General features: G+C 43.4%; 1 protein-coding gene across 1 annotated transcript in view; it reads left to right on the plus strand.

Annotated features, from left to right (window-relative positions):
- Positions 1-19,136, plus strand: part of FOXR1 (forkhead box R1) — a gene marked incomplete at both ends in the record, with an annotated part of 32,335 nt that extends 13,199 nt beyond the window's left edge. Inside the window, 2 exons of the mRNA XM_082274688.1 lie at positions 16,507-16,739; positions 19,108-19,136. Coding sequence (XP_082130814.1) covers positions 16,507-16,739; positions 19,108-19,136 — 262 coding nt within the window. The remainder of the gene's footprint in view (positions 1-16,506; positions 16,740-19,107) is intronic.
- Between the last annotated feature and the right edge of the window lie 5,794 nt (positions 19,137-24,930).

The raw sequence follows: 24,930 nt of genomic DNA on the forward strand, positions 1-24,930 counted from the left end.
TAACCACTTGACGACCATCCGCCGTAGTTATACTGATGCAGGTCGGCTCTGTTACGCAAATGACGTACCTGTACATCGTTTCGTGTAGCGGTTCATGTGGGTTTAACGCGCCGATTTGGAGGGGGATCCAATCAGCGGGTTTGGCAGACGTGATTGCTCCCCATGGATACAGAACAGTGGACTGCCAAAGTAAACACGGCACACCTCTGTTTTGTCAGTGATTAAACACAGGGATCCTGTGTTCCTCCTATTTAGAAACACAGGTCTCGGTGTACATCCCCTAGGCACACATTTAACCCTTTGATCGCCCCTGGTGTTAACCCCTTCCCTGCCAGGGTCAGTACAGTAACAGTGCATATTTTTAATACTGATTACTGTATTAGTGTCACTAATCCCCTCAGAAGTGTCAGGTGTGCAATCGGTTTGTCGCAGTACCGCTAAAAATCGCTGATCGCCACCATTACTGGTAAAAAAAAAAAAAATTCCATAAATGTAGCACTGCCCCCACAGGAACTGCTGGATACTATCTTTTTGGGCTCCCCTAGTTACCAGTACATATTTACTTAGGAAAGTCTCTGAATCCTTCCTGCTTCTCAAAGGCTCGACACACAAATGGAACAGTCTAGGGTGTTGGTTGTTTTGTTGTTTATATTGTTAATTTGGGATGGGAGAAGGGAATGATGGGATACTCCAATTGAACTATTCACATCGTTTGAGGACTTCTATCTTCTGATCTCTGTTGGTGGATCTGAAACAGCCAGGCTGTTGGTTCACCCTGCCACTAGGGTGAAGGGATTAAGTCTCTTGTTCTGCTGGCTCTCTGACAAGATGACTTGATAGACAATCTATCCTCAGGACACTCTCACTAGCATCCTCTTCCTGCTGACACCCGTACACTGACCATCCTAAGAGCAGGGGTGGCCCCCCCAGGTCAGGCCCCTTGACACAAGTTCCTGTAATCACGATACTGTAGAAACGGGTCCTCCAGGGTCTCCCCTCTGAGTCAGCTTCCCTGGACCTCCTGGGTTCAGCTCCTTACTGCTACTCTTCCGGCCCTCAGGACAACCTCCTGAGACCGCATGGCACCTCTACAGAGGAGGAGGCAGCTGCCCCCTCCCTCCAGGACTCCGTTCTCCGAAGAAAGACAACGAGCACATGTGCTCCTGGCTTTTATACAGTATACCAACATGCACTGAGGCAACTTGCCCTCTGCCAATCATCAGAACTGTATCAAAAGCCTATGCACCCATTCGTCAGGTTTCCTTCCACTGTCAAACATGCCTTCCTATAGGGTCAGCGTGAAACCCTCTCTAGATTGAATGAACTGCATACTGAGCACAATGAGCAGACCTCCTGCTCTCTGGTAGGCAGAGAATTACCTGCAGCCCCTCCTGGTAACAGACAAAGCTCAAAACTATACTTCTCACTATCACCTACCTAGGAGGGTGCTACATAAATCTTTCCCCTAGTTTGTAGATGCAATAACTTTTGTGCAAACCAATAAATATACACTTGATGGGATTTTTTTTTAAGCGCAAGAAAAAAAACCTGCAGAGGTGATCAAATACCACCAAAAGAAAGCTCTATTTGGGGGGGGGGGGGGGTGGGGGGAAAGGACATCCATTTTATTTTGGATACAGTGTTGCAATTGTCAGTTAAAATAACGCAGTGCCATATCGCAAAAAATGGCCTGGTCATTAAGGGGATAAAACTTTCCGGTCCTTAAGTGGTTAAACAAAGCTTTACAATATTTTTATATTTGATCCATGTAAGTATGTATCACAATATAGAGCCTAATGAACTCTGGTTCTAAAACAAAAATTGAGGCATTACCCTTCAGTGGACAATATAATAGCCTATTTGTACTCGCTGTAAATTTCTTGGAGTCCATTGAACGATATAGGAAGTCTTTTAACCTTTGGGCTAAAATAAAAAACAAAACCCAGGATAACCGCCTTCTACAAAACTTTTGAATACTATTCTCACCAAATGGTAAACGCTAATAAAGCACATAAGGGACGTAAATGGCATTCTAAGATGCTGCCAGTCTCCATAGAGAAATGGTTTAAAAATGTGTTGGAAAGATAATGTCTTTGTTGCCATAAGAGTTAAATAACTCCAAGACTGGAAACCACACTGGTAGAAGAAAGTGGCCAACCCGCTAGTTTTAGAGTAGTGCGTACTTCATCAATTAGTGCCGACACGTTCTTCTATAATTTAGGAGCAGCAAGGGCAGTAGACTGCGACTGACCCCATCAGTTAAGGACTAGAGCAATTTAGAATGAAATCCTATCCATCTCTGAGGCCCATGTCTCCAAATTCACTAAGGCCATGGGCGAATCGTGTATATTCCAGGGCTGCAGATGTTGGCAAATCTGAACACTGCCAGTAGCTGTCAGTGTAAGTTGGGGCCTCCAGTACAGGAGGACTATCCCTTTCTCCCCATGTCTAGAATCAGACCTGTTGCAACCATATGGCAGTAAGGCTCAGGGTAAGAGGTGAGGCCTTGACAGCTGGTAGAAAGTGAAGATCAGATAGCCAAAGATGACTAAAGTCACTGTAAGGGGGCAGCAGATTGGATTAAAGTTCCACTTCGCTTTTTTGCAACAGAAATGAGATGGTTCCTCAACAGTGTATTATGGGAAAGAGATCATAGATCGCACCCAAAACTTCACCCAGCTGATGACATGCGCCTCAACCGCACAGTGTTAACCCCTTTCTTAGCAAAGCCCTATAGAGCATAATCTTTGAAATAAATCGAAGAAAAACTATGCTAGTGTAGCACTACTCCCAAAGGAGCTGCTGATTACGAGTCCCTCTAGGTTACCATTAGCAACAGTAGAACAATCTGACATTTTCCAAGTGTTTTTACCTCAGACAAGAATCAGTCCAGTTTCTTTTGGTTTTTGTTTTATTAGGAACTTGGATAGGAGAAGGGATGAGTGGGATACTCCAACTTAACCACTTGCCTACTGGGCACTTATACCCCCTTCCTGCCCCAGCCAATTTTCAGCTTTCAGTGCTGTCACGCTTTGAATGACAATTGCGCGGTCATGCTACACTGTACCCATATGAAATTTTTATCATTTTTTTTTTTTTCACACAAATCGAGCTTTATTTTGGTGGTATTTAATCACCTCTGGCTTTTTTATTTCTTACAAAAAAAGACAGAAAATTTTGAAAAAAAAAAAGTTTTTCTTATTTTCTCCTTCACTGATGTGCGCTGATGAGGCGGCACTGATGGGCACTGATAGGCTGCACTGATGGGCACTGATGAGGTGGCACTTATGGGCACTGATGAGGAAGTACTAATATGCTGCACTGCTGGGTACTGAGAGGTGGCACTGAGAGGTGGCACTGATGGGTGACACTGATGGATACTGACGGGTGGCACTGATCAGCACTGATGGGCAGCACCATCACTGCCCACACTCGGTGCCCATAGTGCTGCTAGTCAGTGCCTAGATGAGCAGGCACTGATGGGCACTGACTGGCAGCACTATGGGCACTGATGGCGGGCACTGCGGGCAGTTGTGGCATTTTTTCCCCTCTTCTGTAATCAGGGCACTGGTGATCAGTGCCCTGATTACATTGATTTGTGTCAGCTTACTGCTGATCGGGCTCTCCTCTTCCTCACACTGCAGTCTCCGTGTGAGGAAGGAGAGCTGGCGATGAGAGCTGATCTCCCATGTTTACATATGAGATCATCTCTCATTGCACGGCCCGATCACGTGGTAAATGGCCGCTGTGATTGGCCATTTACCACGATCTGTGATTGGCTGTGTCCAAGGGACACGGCCAACACAGATTTTCCCCGATGCGGGAGCGCGCGGGGAGCCTGTTACTGGGAGGCCGTTTAAAGACGGCCTCCCGGAGATTCGAGTCCGCGCTGTAGCCATAATTCGGCTATAGCGCGGACCGGAAGTAGTTAACAAAACTATGCACAATAGGCAGGGACGACTTGAATAAATGCCGGTTAACACTGAAAAAATTGAGCTAGTCACGGCTAGGGTGCTGGTTTCAGTCTGTCACTAGCTGTGACGCAGAACTGAAGTAATTCTGAGGTAATCTGTACTCTGAAGCAATCTTTACTCTGAAGCAACTGAACTGTACTGTTGAACAACGTCAGGGCCCTTCCTGGCACCCCCTTTGTTCCTAATCTTCAGGGTTCACTACACAGCACCCCCTTTACTGTAACACTCTTGAGTGAGCTGGCTCCTTGATCCTCTGACTTCTCTGGAGTGGTCCCCTCTCTTAGGCAGATGCCTTGGTACTCGCGATACTGTTTTTCCCAAAGTCCTCTGCCCAGCAGCTCGACTGGTCAGCACACTGGATCCCCTGCAGCCCAGCTCCACTCCTGGTCCCTAGGCCGACCGCCTGGACATTTTTCCTCGCTCTGCAGGAGGAGAGACAGCCGTCCACCTCCTCCTGGGACTTTGCTCCCGCCAAAAAACGCCCTGTCACATGCTCCCCGCCCAATTAATCGCCAATCCCAGGATGCATTGCCACATGCCCTCCCACTGGGACTGCTATGAAACAGGATGTGTCACTGGCTGGGTTTCCTCCACTGTCAAACAAGCTCCCTCATTGGATACAGTGGGGACACTCCCTCAGACCCTGTAAATCACACCTGGAAACTCAGTTTAATTGGGCAACTATGTGGCAGATAAAGTTTAATGTTGAATGTAAAGGTATGCACTGGGGGGGGCTGAAAATGTGCATACATCTTGCATACTAGGTGGCGTACAACTGCAGAAATTAATGGTGGAGAAGGATCTGGGGATTTTGGTAGATCCTAAGCTTAATAATAGCACGCACCAAGCTGTGGCTTCCGAAGCAAGCAAAATCCTTTCCTGAAAGACTCTATGGCAGAATGCGTATGGGTTATTCTCGCCTCCCCTATAGGACCTCACTCCCATAAATCTTTGCTCTGAGCCAGAGGCCGCGTTCCTTTTTTGTCCTCCTAAGGACCAGAATGGTTGAAGTCTTACCTTGGATGAAGTGTCCACGATCCAGGTCTCGTTCGGCAAGCTGTGCCCCGGAAGATGGAGTCTCCAGCTATTAGCAGGGTGGAGAAGGGCAATGGATATGGTGCCATGAAGAGCTTAAGCCTGGCTATTGGCAGGCAAAGCGGCAGTGTGGTCTAAGAGCCTTGCTATTAGCAGGTGGCCATAAATGCCCTGGGCCCGTGCAGCAGCGTCTTCCTGATCAAGGCATGGTCGTTGGGGGTGCCGGGTGCAGTTATGTATACTTTTATATTGCATATTCCATGGCAGCAGTTGTGTGTTGTCTGTTTTTCTTCCCTGGCTCTAGTGTCTTCCAGCCCATGGCGGCTGGAGCGCATTTGCATTCCACGCTGCTGCTCTCTTCTGGCCTGCAGTCCCTGGGTTACTCCTGCCCAGGGACTCGGCGCATGCACGCTGTGGGGGGCAGTGGTTTCATTACAGTGGAGAAATTCAATCAGCGGTCAGTACTGTTGATATTGTTTTTTCTTGGTGGGAAGCTTGCCGCAGTTTACCTAAATGCTGTATGCAATCATCAGATATATTCTCTGCAAGAACACTCTTGTGTGATCCTGATGGTTCGAACACCTGTGCAGGTTGGCTGTCTGTGCAGTTTCCACACTACGGGCGTAACGCCGCCCCCCCCCCCCCCCTTCTGGCCAGCCCTTGTGTAGCAGGGATGAGATGGTGTGTTTAACCCTTTCCTCGCTTGCCTGGTTACTCCTTTTGGGTTTTTAACCCTTTCCTGTCTACCCTGTTTTTGTTTTTCTTTTTAGGCTTTGAAGCCCTTCTAGGTCAGATTGACAATACACGTCACGAGATGATATAGACCTCGTTATGTCACTACATCAGCAGTCTTCTTCCAGACTTATGCCTCGTACACACGCAACGATTATTGGCCGACCGATCGTCCGACTTTTGTCCAGAGTGGTGTTTTGTTGGTTGGAATGTGCCTAGACTGCACACGAATTTTCTCGGCCAATAAAAATCTACTTCAGAAGTGATGTCATGTGCTGGTTTACTTTCCGTGTGTTTTTTCTTCTCTGAGCATGCCCAGTCTTGCTCATCAGATTTTTGTCTGCCGAAATCTGTACTGACTGACGGAAAATCAGCCGTTGTGTTTTGACAGCCAACAAAAATTTTATAGCCTGCACACCAGATTTTTTTTCGGTCGGAGTCGGTTGTCGGAAGCATCATACTAACAAGCCGAAAATCGGCCGATCGGACGTTGGCCGAAAATTCACGGCCAATTATCGGCGCGTGTGTACGGGGCTTTAGTCGTCATTGGTGACCGTCAAGGCCCAGCCTTCATTGCAGAAGCTCTGAATCCTCCTTTAGGCATCACATCCACAGCCATGTCAGCTGCTGAAGGAGCCTGCAGGGGATGCAGGATTTAGGTCCCAGAGGCAAGTCTGTGTGAGTCATACTAAGCCCACGTGGTTGGAAAAGGGGATGGTGAATTCCAGCAAATGGAATCTCTGAGGCGTGTAGTACAGAAAACCCTTAGAGTGGGGTACAAGCCACACGCAAAGTTTAACAGCTGTTACGGCATGTTCTCCCACTAGGGACGGCCAGGAAGAACTGTCTTGAAGAAGAAGAGTCTCCTGCAAAGCCAGAGGAAGTTCTTTAAGCACTTTACGACCGCCCGCCGCAGTTGCACTGCGGCAGGCAGCCGCTCCTGGGCAAACCGACGTAGCTTTTTTTTTTTTTGTGTTTAGCGCTTTAAAATGGCACAGGTGATCAAATACCACCAAAAGAAAGCTCTATTTGTGGGGAAAAAAAGGACATCAATTTTATTTAGGTACAGCGTCGCACGACTGTGCAATTGTCCGTTTAAAGTAACGCAGTGCTGAATCGCAAAATATCGCCTGGTCATTAATGGGGCAAATCGTTCGTTTTGAAGTGGTTAAGCACCTCCAAAAGCGTTCTAATTTCCCATTCCTAACGGATTTAAGGGACATCATTTCGGATGAGTGGAGCAAGGTCGTGAGATATACCTCCCTTCTGAGCAGGATGGCCAAGCTCTATCCATTCAGACATAAGGATGTGAAGCATCTATAGGTTGCCTCTCTAGTTAAGGCATTGATGAGGCAAACAAGCATGTCGCTCTTCCTTGGAAGATGCATTGAATGGCCTGAAAGTTGGCCTGGGCTCTCGTGGCCATGTTTAAAGTGATGGAAACATGGAAGGAGAATGTGGATGCAGTATTCAAGAGCGTTTTCAGAAACTCTGTAGCTCAGGAGCTGGAGTCAGTTTCCGTGGTGAGGCTCCAATGGCATCATCCGCATAGTGGCTCGGTTTTTCTCCCGTCAGTTACGGCAAAGTGAATGCTATGGCTGGGGCCTGCGCTTGCTGATCCCGCCTCTAACATGCCTAGTGTAAGATTCCTTTAGGGAGCTTCATCTTTTGGCAAGCTGGACAGCACTGTAACCCGGGTCACAGTTGACAAGTTGGGGTCTTGCCTCAGGACCAGTGCCTGCTAGGCCGAAAGACGACAGTCTAGAGGACAAAGTTCAGAGCAGGTCTGGATTTTAGGAAGAGTTGGCCAAGAGGCCAGATATCCCCTCAAAAGTATACTAAAAGTTTGACCTCCGGTATCCAAGAAGCGGAGTTTGCACCTCAGACTATTGGAACGTCTTTTCAGGACACGCATAGTCCATCAGAAGTCCTCCTCATCTTGGATTCGTTTCCACGGATTTTGCCTCACTCTATGATAAAATGAGACCTATACTCTTGTATTATGTAAAGTCACTGGTGTCGTAAAGTGCTGCTGTGCCAGTCCCAGGGTGCGAGCGATTTCAGGGCATGTACTCACGTCTCTGGTTATGAAGAGGAGCAGCTTGCAGGGCCAATTTTTTTTTTTTTTTTTTTTTTTTTTTTTTTTTTTTTTTTAGACCTCGCGCACCTAAACCAATTTTTCATCAAAAGAGTTCAAGATTTTAACCATTGTCTCTGATTCACAGGGGGTCCAGCCAGGTGACTAGCTTGTTTCCAATAGACCTTAAGAGGCTTACTTTCATGTGCCTATTGTAGAAGACTTCCCGCAAGTTCCCTTGGTTCGCCATAGGTCAAGACCATCTCCAGCTTGCTTGATCACCATTTGGCTTTCAACATCACCCTGTGTATTTAAAGGATCTTATTGGTTGTTAAGGGCTTTATCAAAGGAAGGAGCATACGCCTGCATAGTTACTTGTGTAGCACCCTCCTAGTCAGGTGCTAGATAGAAGATATAGTTTTGGCATTTTCTGCTTAACAGGAAAACCATAATTGCTTCATCTGCTTATCAGAGCAGCTTGATCTTTTAGTTAGGCCTGCTCAGTGTGTATTCATCTGGTCTGAGGGAGTTTCCCCGCTGTGTCCAATGGGGGGAGGGGGGGCTGTTGGACAGTGGAGGAAGCCTGGCCAGTGATACACAGGCTTTTGTAACCGTCCCAGTGGGTTGGTACCTGGAGAGGTGCATCGTAGGATTGGAAATAAGTGGATAGAATCTGAGGCAGAGGGTCTTTTGGGGGGGAGGTGGACGGCTGTCTCTCATCCTCCTGAAGTGAGGAAGGCGGTCCAGGCAGTCGGCCTAGGGACCAGGGGTTCAGCTGTGCTGCAGAGGATCCAATGTGTTGACAAGTGGAGCTGCTGGGCAGAAGACTTCAGGAAAAACAGTATTGTGAGTACTCAAGGATCTGCCCAGGGGTCTGCCTAAGAGAGGGGACCACTCCAGAGATGTCAGGAGATCAAGGAGCCAGTGAACCCAGAGTGTTACAGTAAAGGGAGTGCCAAGTAGTTAAGCCCTGAAGGTTAGGGATAAAGGGGGCTCCAGGAAGGGCCCTGAAGTTGTTGAGCAGTACAGTCTACTTCAAGTTTCAGCTTGCCTTAGGAAAGGATTACCTCTGGCTTAATGACTCTTTCACAGCCAAGGGCCAAGTGAAACAGCAGCAAAGCTATGACTAGCTAACCAGCGTAAATCAGCATTTTTCAGATCGTCCCTGCCTATTGTGTATAGTTCAATTCAGATGGACTATCCCACTCTCCTATACAAGTTCCTAATAAAACCTAAAAACCAAAGAAACTGGACTGATCCTTGTCTCTGAGGTAAAACACTTGAAAACATGCCAGATTGTTCCACTGTTGCTAATGGTAACCCAGGGGAACCCGTCTTCAGCAGCTCCCACTTGAATTTCTCCTACTGTCCCAAGAAAGAGGGCAGCTGCTACTCAAATTTAGGCTGGCGGCTGATTCTGGAATAAACACCTGGAGCCCACTTAGTCTCATGTGTCCCTTGAGGCTCCGTTCGATATAATCAAGAGGACCATTGCTTAGTCTCTGGATCCCGATGTTCTGGAACAGAATACTCCTTGGCCCTGTCGTCTTCCCACCTGCACGCCTTTTAGTGTCTAAAATGATCAACCCTATGGTGTTTACCGATCTGATGGTCAAATGGATGCTCCAGAGAAGGCTGCCCTTCCAGAAGGGGTTTCTCCAGCAGTGGGAGCCAGGAAGCAGAATTCAGGTCCTCTACATAACCTCAGTCATGAGTGAGTGCCCTGGTGGCTTCAATGGAGAAACTGGCTCATTTGCCATTCCATTGCCCCATTTCCCAGTTCACAATCGCGTCTGATACCACCAACATGGGATGGGGGCCTTGCTGCCTGTCAGGGATAGCTCAAGGAAGGCAGGCAGGGCTGTCAATTTCACAAGGTTGTGTTGAACATTCTGAAACTACGGGCAGCATACTGCACCCTACAGGCCTTTCACCATATAACGAAGAGAGCGTCCGTGCTCTTAGGCTAGTCGACAGTACGGCGGTCTCCTACGTTAAAAGGCAAGGGGGGGGGGGGACTCGCAGCCTGTTCTCTCTACTGGGGAAGCGGAGCCAATTATATCTTGGCTCAGCCTATATCTTAGAGCAGTGATCTTCAAACTGCGGCCCAGGGGCCGGATGTGGCCCTTTTGCCTGTGTTATCTGGCCCTTGAGGCACTATTTCATTAATTGACACCAACAATGGGGCACAATTCCTCCCAATGACACCAACGATGGGGCACAATTCCTAGCAATGACACCAATGCTGGGGCTCAATGACAGCAATGATGGGACACAATTCCTACCAATGACACCAATGATGGGGCATTGTTTACTCCAACTGATGCTGGGACATTTTCTACTCCCGTTGGCCACAGCCTGGCCCCCCTAAACTCTGAAGGACAGTAACCTGGCCCTTTTGTTTAGAAAGTTTGGAGACCCCTGTCTTAGAGGCTTATTTCCCCCAGAGTCAAGAATATTCGAACAGACTTCCTTTCCAGTGTCCAGTTGGACAACGAATGGTCTCTACATGTGGAGGGTTTTTTTTTTTTTTAGGTGCAGATGCCCTGATGGATCATTGGAAACCGGGTCCTGTGTAAACCCTGAACAGAAGTTGTGCCGGTAGTGGCAGTGGAAGCCTTATTGGCCAATTAGGCCATGGTTCCCCTTGCTAGCACTGTTCAGCTACCGGAGCCCAGTGCCCCTTCTCATCAGGCCAGACCTTCTTTCACTGGGGGCATTTCTACATCCATGTCCAGCACGGTTATGTCTGATGGTCAGGACTTGACCCTGGGGGAGCAGCTGAGGACCTCCAATCCCATCTCTCTTGAATGCTAGGAGAGTGAACACAAAGTTTATGGGAGAATCTAGTCAAAGTCTGTGCAATACATGTCTGCTCCTGACAGATCATGTACTGATCTAGAAGTTCTAAATATTCTGGGCTTCCTCCAGTCAGATTCAGATCTGGCTCTATCGATCAGCTGCCTCAGAGTACAAGTGTCAGCTTTATCGGCCTTTACAGGTGTTTCCAGGTCTAGGCATCTTTTACCGTCCAACAATTCTTCAAGGGAGCAACTAGGCTCAGACCTCAGAGTAAGCAGAGGCTTTCAAAATGAAATCTCCCCCTCGTTCTCAACCACCTCTCAGGAATTGGAGTTGAGTGTTCTAGGGCAGTCTCCATTAAAGGCCATTCTGTCATGTTCGCCTTTCTCCTGGCTATCAAGTCGGCATAAAAAGTCTGAGATTGATTCACCAGTCCTGGAGAATTTTTTCTTAATGTTCTTTCAGTTTGAGCAGTGCTTTTACCTATGCTTGACTCAATTTCCAAGGGTACGTCAGTCTTTCATGGGAACTAAGAAATTATTCTACCAACCTTTTTGGAGTAGTAACTTGCATCCTTTAGACGTGGGAGAGGTCGCGCTGTGGCTTAGTTGGTTAAAGTGCATGCCTAGTAAACGGGAAATCCTGAGTTTGACTCTCAGCAGGTGGTTCCCAATGTAGGGTAGGGCGGCCTTGTGGTTCCCGATCAATACATTTATGGCTCATTGTGTAGTGCCGGCCTCTTTATCTTCTGTTAATGTTTTGGTTTACAAATCCTGTCGGTTGAGTGTCAATTAAACCCTTTTTTCTTTTGTTCTGCAATTGCCCATCTGGGTGTGTACGGCTAGTTATTTCCCATATGTATGCTGCCATGGAGTCTAAAACTGAAAATTTCCCATCAAATACTTACCATAATTTTTTCCTTTTGATTGACTTTATGGCAGCAGGAGTTCCCTCCGAGTCATGAGTAGGCTAGTTACGGAAGGTGACCTCTTGGCTCAGAGCAAAGATTTATAGGAGTGGGGTCCTATAGGGGAGGAATGGTTAACCCATACATATGTTGCCATGGAGTCCATCAGGAAAGGAAAATTACGGTAAGTATTAGGAAATTATCAGTTTTTATGCATTAGGAGAGGCATAGACTCCAGAGAGAGAGAGAGAGAGAGAGATGATTTTTACCCCTGTAAAAATAATTATTAAGACCTCATCTGGAATATGCAGTTTAGTTTTTGGGCATCAGTTCTCAAAAAATGATATTGGAGAACTGGAGAGTGCAGCAAAGGGCAAAAAAGTTAATGGGCATGGAGGAGCTCACCTATGAGGAAAGATTTGGGAAAAATTATATGATAAAATAAAATGTATAATGGCTGCGCTCAACCAATTAAATTAATTAAATATGTGATATAAATCAAATATAGTGACGAGTAATGTAAATTTAGTAATTGATGTCAAATGCTATAGATATGATTAATTCAATTATGTGATATAAATAAATAATGGGATATAATGACAAATAATAAATAGATTAGCAAAACCCAAGTAAATGGTGTCAAATACTAAAAATAACAAGTGCAATAACTCTCATATGATTAAATGTGCACATAAATCTAGGTAATATATTATTAACCGCTTACTACCCGCCGTCAAATGACGGCAGAGCGGTGTACCGATTATCCTGGGGCGCCGTCATATGACGGCGCACCAGAACAACCGCGCCATGTTGCTAGGACACGGCGCGATCCCGGTAAAGAGTCAATGACATGACTCTTTACCCATGTGATCGGCTGTGTCCAATCACAGCCGGTCACATGTAAATGAGGAAGTGCCGTTATTCGGCTCACACTGTCAGCGGCTCCTCCTCATAAGGAACACAGAGAAATGTAATCAGGGCACTGATCACCAGTGCCCTGATTACACAAGAGGGAAATAAACTGCTATAACTGCCCCCCCATCAGTGCCCACAATCAGTGCTCATAGTGCTGCCAGTCAGTGCCTGCTCATCTAGGCACTGATGAGCACTGACTGGCAGCACTTTGGGCACTGATGGTGCTGCTCGTCAGTGCCACCCGTCAGTGTCCATCAGTGCTCATCAGTGCGGCATATTAGTACCTCCTCATCAGTGCCACCTCATCAGTGCCCATAAGTGCCACCTCATCAGTGCAGCCTATCAGTGCCCATCAGTGCTGCCTCATCAGCGCACATCAGTGAAGGAGAAAAATGTATTTATTTTAAATAAAATTTTATTTTTTACTCACAGAAAATAAGAAAAACTTCAAAATTTTCTGCTTTTTTCATTTTTCATTTTTTTTGTAAGAAATAAAAAACCCAGAGGTGATTTAAATACCACCAAAAGAAAGCTCTATTTGTGTGAAAAAAATGATAAAAATGTCATATGGGTACAGTGTAGCATGAGCACGCAATTGTCATTCAAAGTGTGAGAGCGCTGAAAGCTGAAAATTGGCCTGGGCAGGAACGGGGGTGAAAGTGCACTGTAGGCAAGTGGTTAAACAAATGAATAATTATAGTCAATAAATGATGGTACAATAAAGTGCAAGGTGGCTAATAAATAAACAAGCAGACAAGAGTCCCAACAATGGAGGTATATGGACCACTGAAAACAGTCCAAATAACACCATCCAAGATATATGGAATGACTGAGGGATCCTATAATAGTGCTTCTTCTGATAGCAACACCTCCACCAAATAGCAGGACCCCTAAATTATAGGGGGTCAGAAGCTTTTATCACAAATATGACAGGGTAGATAGCCAATTCTCACTGTATTCATCCAACCGCATCTATACCATCCACCTTGGAGTATTATACAGGATACAGAGCTCTCATAAATCATGCAGAGATGACAAGAGAGAACTCCATGGTGAAGTATATCGGTACAACGAAAATTTATTAAGAGAATAAAACTTGCAATATAGATTCTTGGTTCAGAGCGGATAAAAGACAATGAATGCCGAATACCAGGTGAACGCTGATTCCGCGTTCCGGTTTGCGTTCCACCCAGAGCCAGAAATGACGTGGCAACATGATTGCGATCAGACGTTCCGACGCATTTCATCAGCGTGCAGCTGACGTTTTCAAGGGTCATGTGATCGCACTCGCGTCGTGGGTATAAATAGTGGACAGCCGCAATTGGACAGCCAATCCGCCTCTGGTTATCAACAATGGCCCGCCCACCCATACATAGCGGCGCCATCTTTTTGGTTGTAAAAGCCCATAAATGCCTAGTATTGTATAATAGGTGGCGATAAAGCAAATACAGATTCAAATAGATAATTTTGACTGTATATTTTTTATATTTAAATTTTTTTTTTATATACAAAATACATTTTTGGATATATATTTTATATAATTGAATATTTAGGTTATTTAATTCAGTTTTTATAAATTCATTGTGTTCAATACAATGGGGACATCATCACCTCATGGACTTTCACCATTCCAGCCAGTCAAAATTATGTATTCGAATCTATTTGCTTTACCGCTACCTATTATACAATACTAGGCATTTATGGGCTTTTGCAGCCAAAAAGATGGCGCCACTATTTGTGGGTGGGCGGGCCATCGTTGATAACCAGAGGCGGATTGGCTGTCCAATTGAGGCTGTCCGCTATTTATACCCACGACGCAAGTGCGATCACATGACCCTTGAAAACGTCAGCTGCGTGCTGATGAAACGCGTCGGGACATCTGATAGCAATCACGTTGCCACGTCATTTCCGGCTCCAGGTGGAACGCAAACCGGAACGCGGAAGCGGCGTTCGCCTGGTATTCGGCATTCATTGTCTTTTATCCGCTCTGAACCAAGAATCTACATTGTAAGTTTTATTCTCTTAATAAATTTTCGTTGTACCGATATACTTCACAATGGAGTTCTTTCTTGTCATCTCTGCATGATTTATGGGAGCTTTGTATCCTGGATAATACTCCAAGGTGGATGGTATAGATTTGGTTGGATGAATACAGTGAGAATTATAGATCTACCCTGTCATATATATTTGTGATGAAGGCTTCTACTGACCCCCTATAATCTAGGGGTCTGCCATTTCTGGTAAGCAGTTTGACACACCAGGTGGTCCTGCTATTTGGTGGAGGTGTTGCTATAAGAAGAAGCACTATTATAGGATCCCTCAATCATTCCGTATATCTTGGATGGTGTTATTTGGACTGTTCTCAGTGGTCCATATACCTCTATTGTTGGAACTCTTGTCTGCTTTATTTATTAGCCACCTTGCACTTTATTGTACCATCATTTATTGACTATAATTATTTAATAATATATTACCTAGATTTATGTGCACATTTAATCATCTGAGAGTTATTGCACTTGTTATTTTTAGTATTTGACACCATTTACTTGGGTGTTGCTAATCTATTTAATATTATTTGTCATTATATCACATGTATTGATATCACATAATTTAATTATATCTATAGCATTTAACACCAACTACTTAAATTTACATTACTCGTCACTATATTTTATTTATATCACATTTAATTCATTTAATTGGTTGAGCGCAGCTATTATATTTTTATCATATAATTTTCCCATATCGTACGTGTTTATACGGTTACGCTGGGGCTCCCAATTTTTGCATTTTGTTTTTTTGTTTCTTCCAACAATCTTAATTACACAATATTTGTTAATTTCCTTTCCACTGCACGGGATTGTTGGTGCTTAACACCAATATTTCTCATATGAGGAAAGATTAGCTGAACTGAATTTATTCTTTCTTGAGAAGAGATGAATGGGAACAAGATCAACACTTATAAATATAGAAGTGGTCCATATAGTGAACTCTGTGATGAGTTTTTCACTTTAAGGTCATCGGAGTGGACAAAGGCGCACTCTTTTGTCTAGCAGAAAAGAGATTTCATCTCCAAGTACAGAAATGCTTCTTCACAGTAAGAGCTGTAAAAATGTGGAATGGACTCCCTCAAGAGCCAGTTCCGTCCAGCTCAGTAGTTTGCATTTAGGAAAGAATCCAGGCCTTTCTTAAAACAAACTAAAAAACAGGATACCGCTCGGCTTGCTACCACAGTGACATAGAAATGGGAGTAAACTGGTTGCATACTGCAGTTGTAATCCAATAAAACATCCTTTTATATCTTCAAACATGGGACAATAGCGCAGGATAGTTACAGTAGACATGTTTCACACATAGGAGTGCTTAATCACTAAGCACTCCTATGTGTAAAACATGTAAATTGTGACCTATCCTGTGCTATTGTCCCATGTTTGACGAATAAAGGGCATTTTATTAGATTACAACTGCGGTGTGTGACCACCAATTTCCTAATTTCTTTCCTAAATGCACATAATATAACTGGATACTAATCTTTTATAGGTAAAGTTGATCCAGGGAATATTTCCTCTTGGGGGCTCTTTTCCCCGCTGGTGCAGATTGAATCCTGGTTTAGGGGGGTGGGGAATTTGCCTTCCTCTGGGCCAACTGTAGGTATTGGATAGTGTGTGTGGGGGTATTGGATTGTGTGTGTGTGTGTGTGTTTGACTATGAGGAGAACAAGCATTGCTGAATGAATAGCTATAGGTCTGACTCGCCAGACTTGCACCAATGCAGAGAGCCTGCGCTTTTGCACAGAGGGCAATGTTGCTTCTCTGCAGAATATTGCAAGTAAGGGACTTTTCAGCTTGGGCTGAGGATCATTAACCTGAAAATTGACTAGCTCTAGTCACGTATTATGTCCCAATTGAAGTCCCAGCCCCAATGCAGGGTATAGCAAAATCATATGTTACATTTAGACACAAGTACATATCTACATATCTCAGTAGGGGAAAAACGACGCAGGAGTTCTTAGTTTCCTGCTTTTCCTCTACAAGTATTTTAATGCTTCTTTCTTTACTTTTCAGGGAGCACTTTCCATTTTTCCGTGCTGCTCCAGATGGTTGGAAAAATACTGTCCGGCACAACTTGTGTTTCAGCAGCAGCTTTGAGAAGATCTCAGGTTGGGTGTGTGCTGATGGACACCGGCGATCTTGCCTGTGGAAACTAACATGCCAGGGTCGTAAAAAGTTCCGCACAGAGATGCATGCCTTATCAGATGAGCTACTGCGTATATTACGAAGGAGCATGAACAAACCAGGTACAACACAATACCGTGTTTTTTTTTTTTTTTTTTTTTAAGCACTTGATTAGAGCCAAATGCTCTAATAGGCTCCAAAAAAGGGTGGGCTCGGGGCACGGAGCACTGCGCCCTGAGCCCACCCAGTTGTGTCACTAGTGAATGAATATTCCTTATTGCCACACTGATTCTTCTCCTGGCCAATCAGGATGCGGGTCCTGAGACCCGTTTCCCGATTAGCCGAAAGGAGAAGCCATGCTTTTGGCCAAGGAGGAGGGAGGAGACGCAGGGAAAGCCACCACAGCTGCCTGCCCTAGAGGTGAGGGAGCCGGCGACTGGGGGGGGGGCTGTTAGGTGTAGGGGTGGGGTATGGTGTGGTCCGTCTGCCGCCCCCCGGCCCATGGAGCACCAGCCTCCACTGAGTGATGCCTCGTACACACGCAACGATTATCGGCCGACCGATCGTCCGACTTTTGTCCAGAGTTGTGTTTTGTTGGTTGGAATGTGCCTAGACTGCACACGAATTTTCTCAGAAGTGATGTCATATGCTGGTTTACTTTTCGTGTGTTTTTTTCTTCTCTGAGCATGCCCAGTCTTGCTCATCAGATTTTGTCTGCTGAAATCTGTACTGACTGACGGAAAATCGGCCGTTCTGTTGGACGGCCAACAAAAATTTTATAGCCTGCACACCAGATTTTATTCGGCCGAAAAGTCGGAGTCGGTTGTCGAAAGCATCATACTAACAAGCCGAAAATCGGCCGAATAATCGATGCGTGTGTACGAGGCATAAGGGTTTAAAATCTCAACCCAATCTTGTCTGAGAGGCATAGTTAGAATGAGTAAACTGATTGGTTCTCTGTGCTGATTCTTAAGGGCCATACACACTATAAGATTTTCTGAAGACTTTTTCCTTCAGATTTACCTTTTCTATGTAGTGCAAGGGCCTGCCAGATTGCATACAAATTGAAAGTGTTTAGGTTTGACCTCATATTATATGGTTTTGGTAAATCTAAAGGAAAAAGTCTTCAGAAAATCTTATAGTGTGTATGGCCCATTACTCTCAAGCTTAAGCTCTGCTGTGCAGGGACTGCAAGTGGCTTATACGAAGTCAAATTCAGTTATGTTCTGCTCGCATTTAATAATGTATTCATGACTATAGGGTTCATTCATTTTTGTAATTTTATATCTGCCTAGAGTTCAGCTTTAAGCACCTGGGCACACTAACAATTAAACTTTACTCTGAAATATACATGGGGAGTTCGTTTTGATTTGGTATTTACATAAATTTGGTTTAGCTAAATTTATTTAACTTGTTTTCGAAAAAAAATATATATATTTTTTTCTAATTTTTTTATATTTGAATGTTCCGAATTTGGAAAATATTAATCGGTTCGAATTTAATTCCATTTGAAATCCAATTTTTTTTTTTTTTTTTTTTTTTTCTATTCGAATTTTGGAAGGTGGTTTAGTTCTTTCTATTATATTCTTTTATTTTCTGTTCTATTTTCTATTTAAATAATTTGAATTTCTGAAAATGGTTCTATTCGTTCTGTTATGTTCTATATTTTTTTTTTTTGTTTTTTTGTTCTGTTCTATTTGGAATTTTGGAAGATGGTTATGTTCTCTCTATTCTGTTCTTTATTTTCTGTTCATTTCTATTCTATTATAATATTTTCTATTCAAATTTTGAATGTATTCTCTTTTTAAGAAGATAACTAGAATCTTTCTTTTCCATTCTATTCCAATTGTGTTTTTTTTTCTTTTTTCTATTATCCTTGTGTTTTTGAATAAAAAAAGAAAATTGAATTTTAGAAGGTTACATTCCTTCTATATAAATTGCATTCTATTCTATCTTTTTCTTTTTATTTTCTGTGCTATTCCTTTTTTTTTTTTTTTCAATTTTCTCCTATTTGAATTTCAGAAAACGTACCGTATGTTCTTTCTATTCTATTATTTTCTATTTTATTTTCTGTTCTTTTCTATTCTATTTAAAATGTATTTTACATTCCAAAAGAGGGTTATATTCATTGGGTTTTTGCTATTTTTATTATGTATTCTGTTCTGTTTTACTCTATTATTCTTTTTCTGTTTCTTCTAATTTTATTCTTCAGAAATTTTTAAATTAGATTTGAAAACTATTCGAATTTCGTCCATAATTTTGGTTTATCTCATGCTATTCGGATACATCCGAATTTCCTCCCTCATAATGAAAAAATGTGTCCAAATTTCAATTTGGAACTACATAAGCGGTCTGCTCTGAAACAAACTGAAGGAAGAAATGGTTTTAAAAACCTGTCCCCAAGTCTGCCCAGCATGGATCAATTATTGAAATAACACTTATTAAAAAATTACAGTAGTGAGTAATATTGGTGTTTTTTTTTTTTTCTAGCACTCATGGAGTTGATGTTTGGGATGTGAAGAATTCAGTCGGATGTATATTATTCTCCTTAAGAAATTTGTATTTTTTCTGTCCCTTATGGGGAATGATTGTTTATGTATTCATATAATCCTGAATTTTAAGGATAAAAATTCAACACTTTTTTTGGTGTTATTATTCTGTTCTGAAGAATATTTTATTTCCTTTTCTGTTCTTTTGCCAATTTTTGATTCCTGATGTAATCCTAAATGTAAAGCCTGACTCCCAGAAATGCTATGACGGTAAATAGTTTGTGTGGGCCCAACTGCCCTAAAATAAACTGTAAGTAGCATCAGCTACATGTGGTATACAGTGCTGTGTTCGACAGTGGTTTTGAAGACTACTTTTGTTCTGTTACCGAACAAAACTGTTACCGAACAAAACAGAAATGGACTGAGTGCTGCTCAGCCATTCACAAGAAGCCTTGTATTTTTATCAATGAATACAAGGCTACTTCTGATTGGCTAAGGTGTATGATGTCCTATTCCTCACCTCAGCCAATCAGGATGTCTTGTATTCATTGATAAAAATACAAGGCTTCCTGTGAATGGTGGAGACAACTGACTCAATTTTTTCATGGATAGTAGGTCCCTGTACTGTTGCCGCAACACACTGTATGTACTAGCCACTGCTTCAAAGTTTTTTATATAGTGCTGGCAGCTATTAGATTGGTAAAAAGAAAATGGCTGGCCCAAATTAACTATTTAAAGTCATAGTTTTCCTAGAGTTAGGCTTTAAGGATAAAAAGAAAAATGAACACTTCCTTTTTCATTTTGTGCCAATACACATGTTCTTGTTATATCACAAAAAATAACATGGAAAGCACTCTCTAATGTTTGCATTTCACTTTGTCTTATTTATGATGTATGTCCTAGTGCATGAGGACCAAGTTTCCCCAAAACTTCTGCCATATGGCAAATTGTGGGTCTAAAAACCAAGGATTCCCTGTCCTATTGATGTATAGATGACTTTCCATGAACAGGTTTTTGGATTTACCATTATTTAAGATACAGAAATAAAGTTTAAATTAAGAAAAAAAAAAAAAACTTTTGATGTTGCATTACTATAAGAGTCCATAAATTTTTAAATCCTTTATGGAACCTCTAAAGCAGTAGTAAACACCATTTGCTGAATTGTGCGCTGCTCTCTGAAGACACGGCATACTGAGTGTGCCGTCCCTTACAGTGCTGTGCTATGATCGTGCCCAGGAGTGAGGTTATCATGGCTCAGCCATTCAAACAGTCAGAGCCGTGAATGCGGAAGGCAAACCAGTTGAAGATGGAAGCCCTATCAGTGGTGACAACAATCCTCTGGGAGGGGGGGGGGGGGGTTTGTTTTAAGGCAAGTCTTTCATAATGTGCTTCCCAGTTGACATGAATTGGCCTGACTGTGTAGGGATGAATGGGACACCTGTGCAAACATGGCCCTCGCAAGGTGTATGCTTAAAGTGTTCACGAACCCCGGACCCTGTATTCACTATAACTGGTATCCTACAGTACATAGAAATGCAATTATTTTAGTAAAAATAAACTCAATGCATTTTCTCATCGGCAGAATATAGCAGTCTTGTGACTCTATATTATTGTCTGGTTAAAAGTTTGTAGAAGGAGTTTTAATTCTCCTCACTGTCCTATAAGGCTGCAGGATTACTGATCATCTGTCTGGACAGTGCTGATTGGCCCTGTGCTGATCACATGCCCCCTCCCAAATAAAAACCCCTCTAACAATAAGGTTAAGCTTTCTAATGGATCCCCATGATGGATTCTAACAATTCCTCTCAAACGAATGAAGGAAACATTTTGCATTGACATACTGTACACTTAAGAATATGTAAATACTTTGTCTATATGTCTTCCCCAGACCCTAATTGACCCACCACCAAACTGGTCATGCTGAATGATGTTACATGCAGGATTATGTTCTCCAGACCCTTTCATGTCTGTCACATGAGAGCAGGTTCCCCCCCCCCCCTGAGAACATCTGTGAAAAGCACAGGGCGCCAGCGGCGGACCTGCCAATGCTGGTGTTTGATGGCAAATGCCAATCGAGCTCCACAGGGCCCAATAAAGGACGTCGGGCCCTCAGGCCACCCTCATGAAGTCCTGTTTCTCATTGTTTGGTTCAGGCCTGCTGGAGGTCATTTTGTAGGGCTCTGGCAGTGCTCATCCTGTTCCTCCTTACACAAAGGAGCAGATACCGGTCCTGCTGATGGGTTAAGGGCCTTCTATGACCCTGTTCAGCTCTCCTAGAGTAACTGTCTGTGTCATGGAATCTCCTCCATACTCTTGAGACTGTGCTGGGAGACACAGGAAACCTTCTGGCAATGGCACGTATTGATGTGCCATCCTGGAAGATTTGGACTGCCTGTGCAACCTCTGTAGGGTCCAGGTATTGCCTCATGCTACCGGTAGTGACACTGACCCTAGCCAAATGCATAACTAGTGGAAAACAGTCATAAAGAGGAGTAGGGGAAAAAGTTTCAGTGGCCCCACCTGTAAAACTATTCCTGTTTTGGTCGTTATCTCATTGCTGCCCATCTAGTGCATCTGTTGTTAATTAGTTTCATCTGCTTTGGTGTTAATTAACAGCCCCCCTCTGCTACTTAACAGACCAGGTCAATATCACAGGAGTTTAAATGACTTGATGCTATACTCTGATTAAAAAGTGTTCCTTTAATTTTTTTGAGCAGTGTGTGTGTGTGTGTGTGTGTGTGTGTGTGTGTGTGTGTGCATATATACAGTATCTCACAGAAGTGAGTACACTCCTCACATTTTTGTAAATATTTTATATTTTCATGTGACATCATTGAAGAAATTACACTTTGCTACAATGTAAAGTAGTGAGTGTATAACAGTGTAAATTTGCTGTCCCCTCAAAATAACTCAACACACTGTCTAAACCGCTGGCAATAAAAGTGAGTGCACTCCTTAGTGAAAATGTCCAAATTTGACTCGATTTAGCCATTTTCCCTCCTCCGATGTCATATGACTCGTTGGTGTTACAAGGTCTCACGTGTGAATGGGGAGCAGGTGTGTTTAAATTTTGCGTTACCGCTCTCTCTTACTGGTCACTGGAAGTTCGACATGGCACCTCATGGCAAAGAACTCTCTGAGGATCTAAAAAAAAAAAGAATTGTTGCTCTACATAAAGGTCTAGGCTATAAGAAGATTGCCAAGACCCTGAAACTGAGCTGCAGTACGGTGGCCAAGACCATACAGCAGTTTAACAGGACAGGTTCCACTCAGAACAGGCCTCGCCATGGTTGATCAAAAAAGTTGAGTGCACGTTCTCAGCATCATATCCAGAGGATGGGTTTGGGAAATAGACAGACATATGAGTGCTGGCAGTATTGCTTCAGAGGTTGAAGGGGTGGGGGGCCAGCCTGTCAGTGCTCAGACCATATGCCGCACACTGCATCAAATTGGTCTGCATGGCTGTTGTCCCAGAAGGAAGCCTCTTCTTAAGATGATGCACAAGAAAGCCCGCAAACATTTTTTTTAAGACAAGCAGACTAAGGACATGGATTACTGGAACCATGTCCTGTGTTCTGATGAGAGCAAGATAAACTTATTTGGTTCAGATGGTGTCCAATGTGTGTGGCGGCAACCAGGTGAGGAGTACAAAGAGTTTAATTTATTCATAAATGATCTAGAGGAGGGGATATCTAGTACAATCTCAGTATTTGCAGATGATACTAAACTAGGCATGCCAATATCTTCTATGCAGGATGTGGAAACCTTGCAAGCAGACCTGAACAAAATAACGGCGTGGGCAACTACATGGCAGATGAGGTTTAATGTTGAAAAATGTAAAGTAATGCACTTGGGTGCCAGAAACCAGAAAGCAAGCTACTCACTAGGGGGGGAACCTCTGGGTGAGTCTAGGATGGAAAAGGACTTGGGGGTACTGGTAGACAACAAGCTTGGCAGTGGCATGCAATGCCAAGCCGCCGCAAGCAAAGCCAACAGAATACTGGGATGTATAAAAAAGGGGATTCACTCCAGAAATAAAGAGATTATTCTCCCACTCTACAAGACTCTGGTCCGGCCACATCTGGAGTATGCTGTCCAGTTCTGGGCACCGGTCCTCAGGAAGGATGTGCTGGAACTGGAGAAAGTCCAAAGAAGGGCAACAAAAATAATTAGGGGAATGGAGGACATCAGCTATGAGGAAAGACTACAAGCACTGAACCTTTTCTCTCTGGAGAAAAGACGATTGAGGGGGGATATGATATCAATGTACAAATACTGTACTGGTGACCCGAGCATAAGGAACAAACTATTCAGAGAAAGGAGATACAATAAGACACGTGGCCACTCACTAAAACTAGAGGAAAGGCGGTTTAACCTTAAAGTGCGTAAGGGGTTCTTCACTGTAAGAGCGGTAAGGATGTGGAATTCTCTTCCACAAGCAGTAGTATCAGCAGGGAGCATTGATAGTTTCAAGAAACTATTAGATGGACACCTTAGAGACCACAACATACAGGGGTATACAATGTACGGTTAACAGCAAACACACACACGCATCATGGGTTGAACTGGATGGACTGATGTCTTTTTTCAACCTCACTAACTATGTAACAATGTAAAAAAAAGTGTGTCTTGAATACAGTCAAACATGGTGATGGGAGTGTCATGGTCTGGGGCTGCATGAGTTCTGCAGGCAAAGGGGAGCTAATTTCATTGAGGGAACCATGAATGCCAACGTACTGTGACATACTTAAGCAGAGCATGATCCCCTCCCTTCGGAGACTGGGCGGCCGGGCAGTATTCAAAAGTGATCACGACCCCAAATACACCTCAAAAACGACCACTGCCTTGCTAAAGAAGCTGAGGGTAAAGGTGATAGACTGGCCAAGCATGTCTCCAGACCTAAACCCTATTGAGCATCTATGGGGCATCCTCAAATGGAAGGTGGAGGAGTGCAAGGTCTCTAACATCCACCAGCTCTGTGATGTTGTCATGGAGGAGTGGAAGAGGACTCCAGTGGCAACCTGTTAAGCTCTGGTGAACTCCATGCCCAAGAGGGTTAAGGCAGTGCTGGAAAATAATAGTTGCCACACAATATTGGCACTTTGGACATTTTGACTTAGGGGTGTACTCACTTTTGTTGCCAGTGGTTTAGACATTAATGGCTGTGTGTTGTTATTTTGAGGGGGCAGCAAATTTACACTGTTATACAAGCTGTACACTCACTACTTTACATTGTAGCAAAGTATCATTTCTTCAGTGTTATCACATGAAAAGATATAATAAAATATTTACAAAAATGTGAGGGGTGTACACACTTTTGTGAGATAGTGTGTGTGTGTGTGTGTGTGTGTGTGTATATAATGTATGAGAATATCAAAGGGATTGTTGCACATAGAATGTCTGTTTGATTGCATTTTTCCAATAAGTTTTTTTAATTTTTTGCAAGGGTTAACATTTCACTTTTATTGCACGGATGGACATTTTTATTTTTTTTTATTTTATTGCACTGATTGACTGACATTTTTATTTTTTATCATGGTTTGACATTCTAGTTTGCACGGATTGACATTTTCACTTTTTTTTCACAGATTGAGATTTCATTTTTTTTTTCATGGATTGACTGACTTTTTTTTACTTTGCATGGATTGAAATTTATTTTTTTCACAGATTGACATTTCTCATGTGTTTTTGCACGGATTGACATTTTTCACTTTTTGCATGTATTGAAATTATTCACGAATTGACTTTTTTTGCACATATTGACATTTTCACTTTTTTGCACAGACTGATATTTTGTTTTTGCATGGATTGACATTTTTACATT

This window comes from Pelophylax lessonae (genome assembly GCF_965119305.1).
Source record: "Pelophylax lessonae genome assembly, chromosome: 12".
Taxonomy (NCBI): domain Eukaryota; kingdom Metazoa; phylum Chordata; class Amphibia; order Anura; family Ranidae; genus Pelophylax; species Pelophylax lessonae.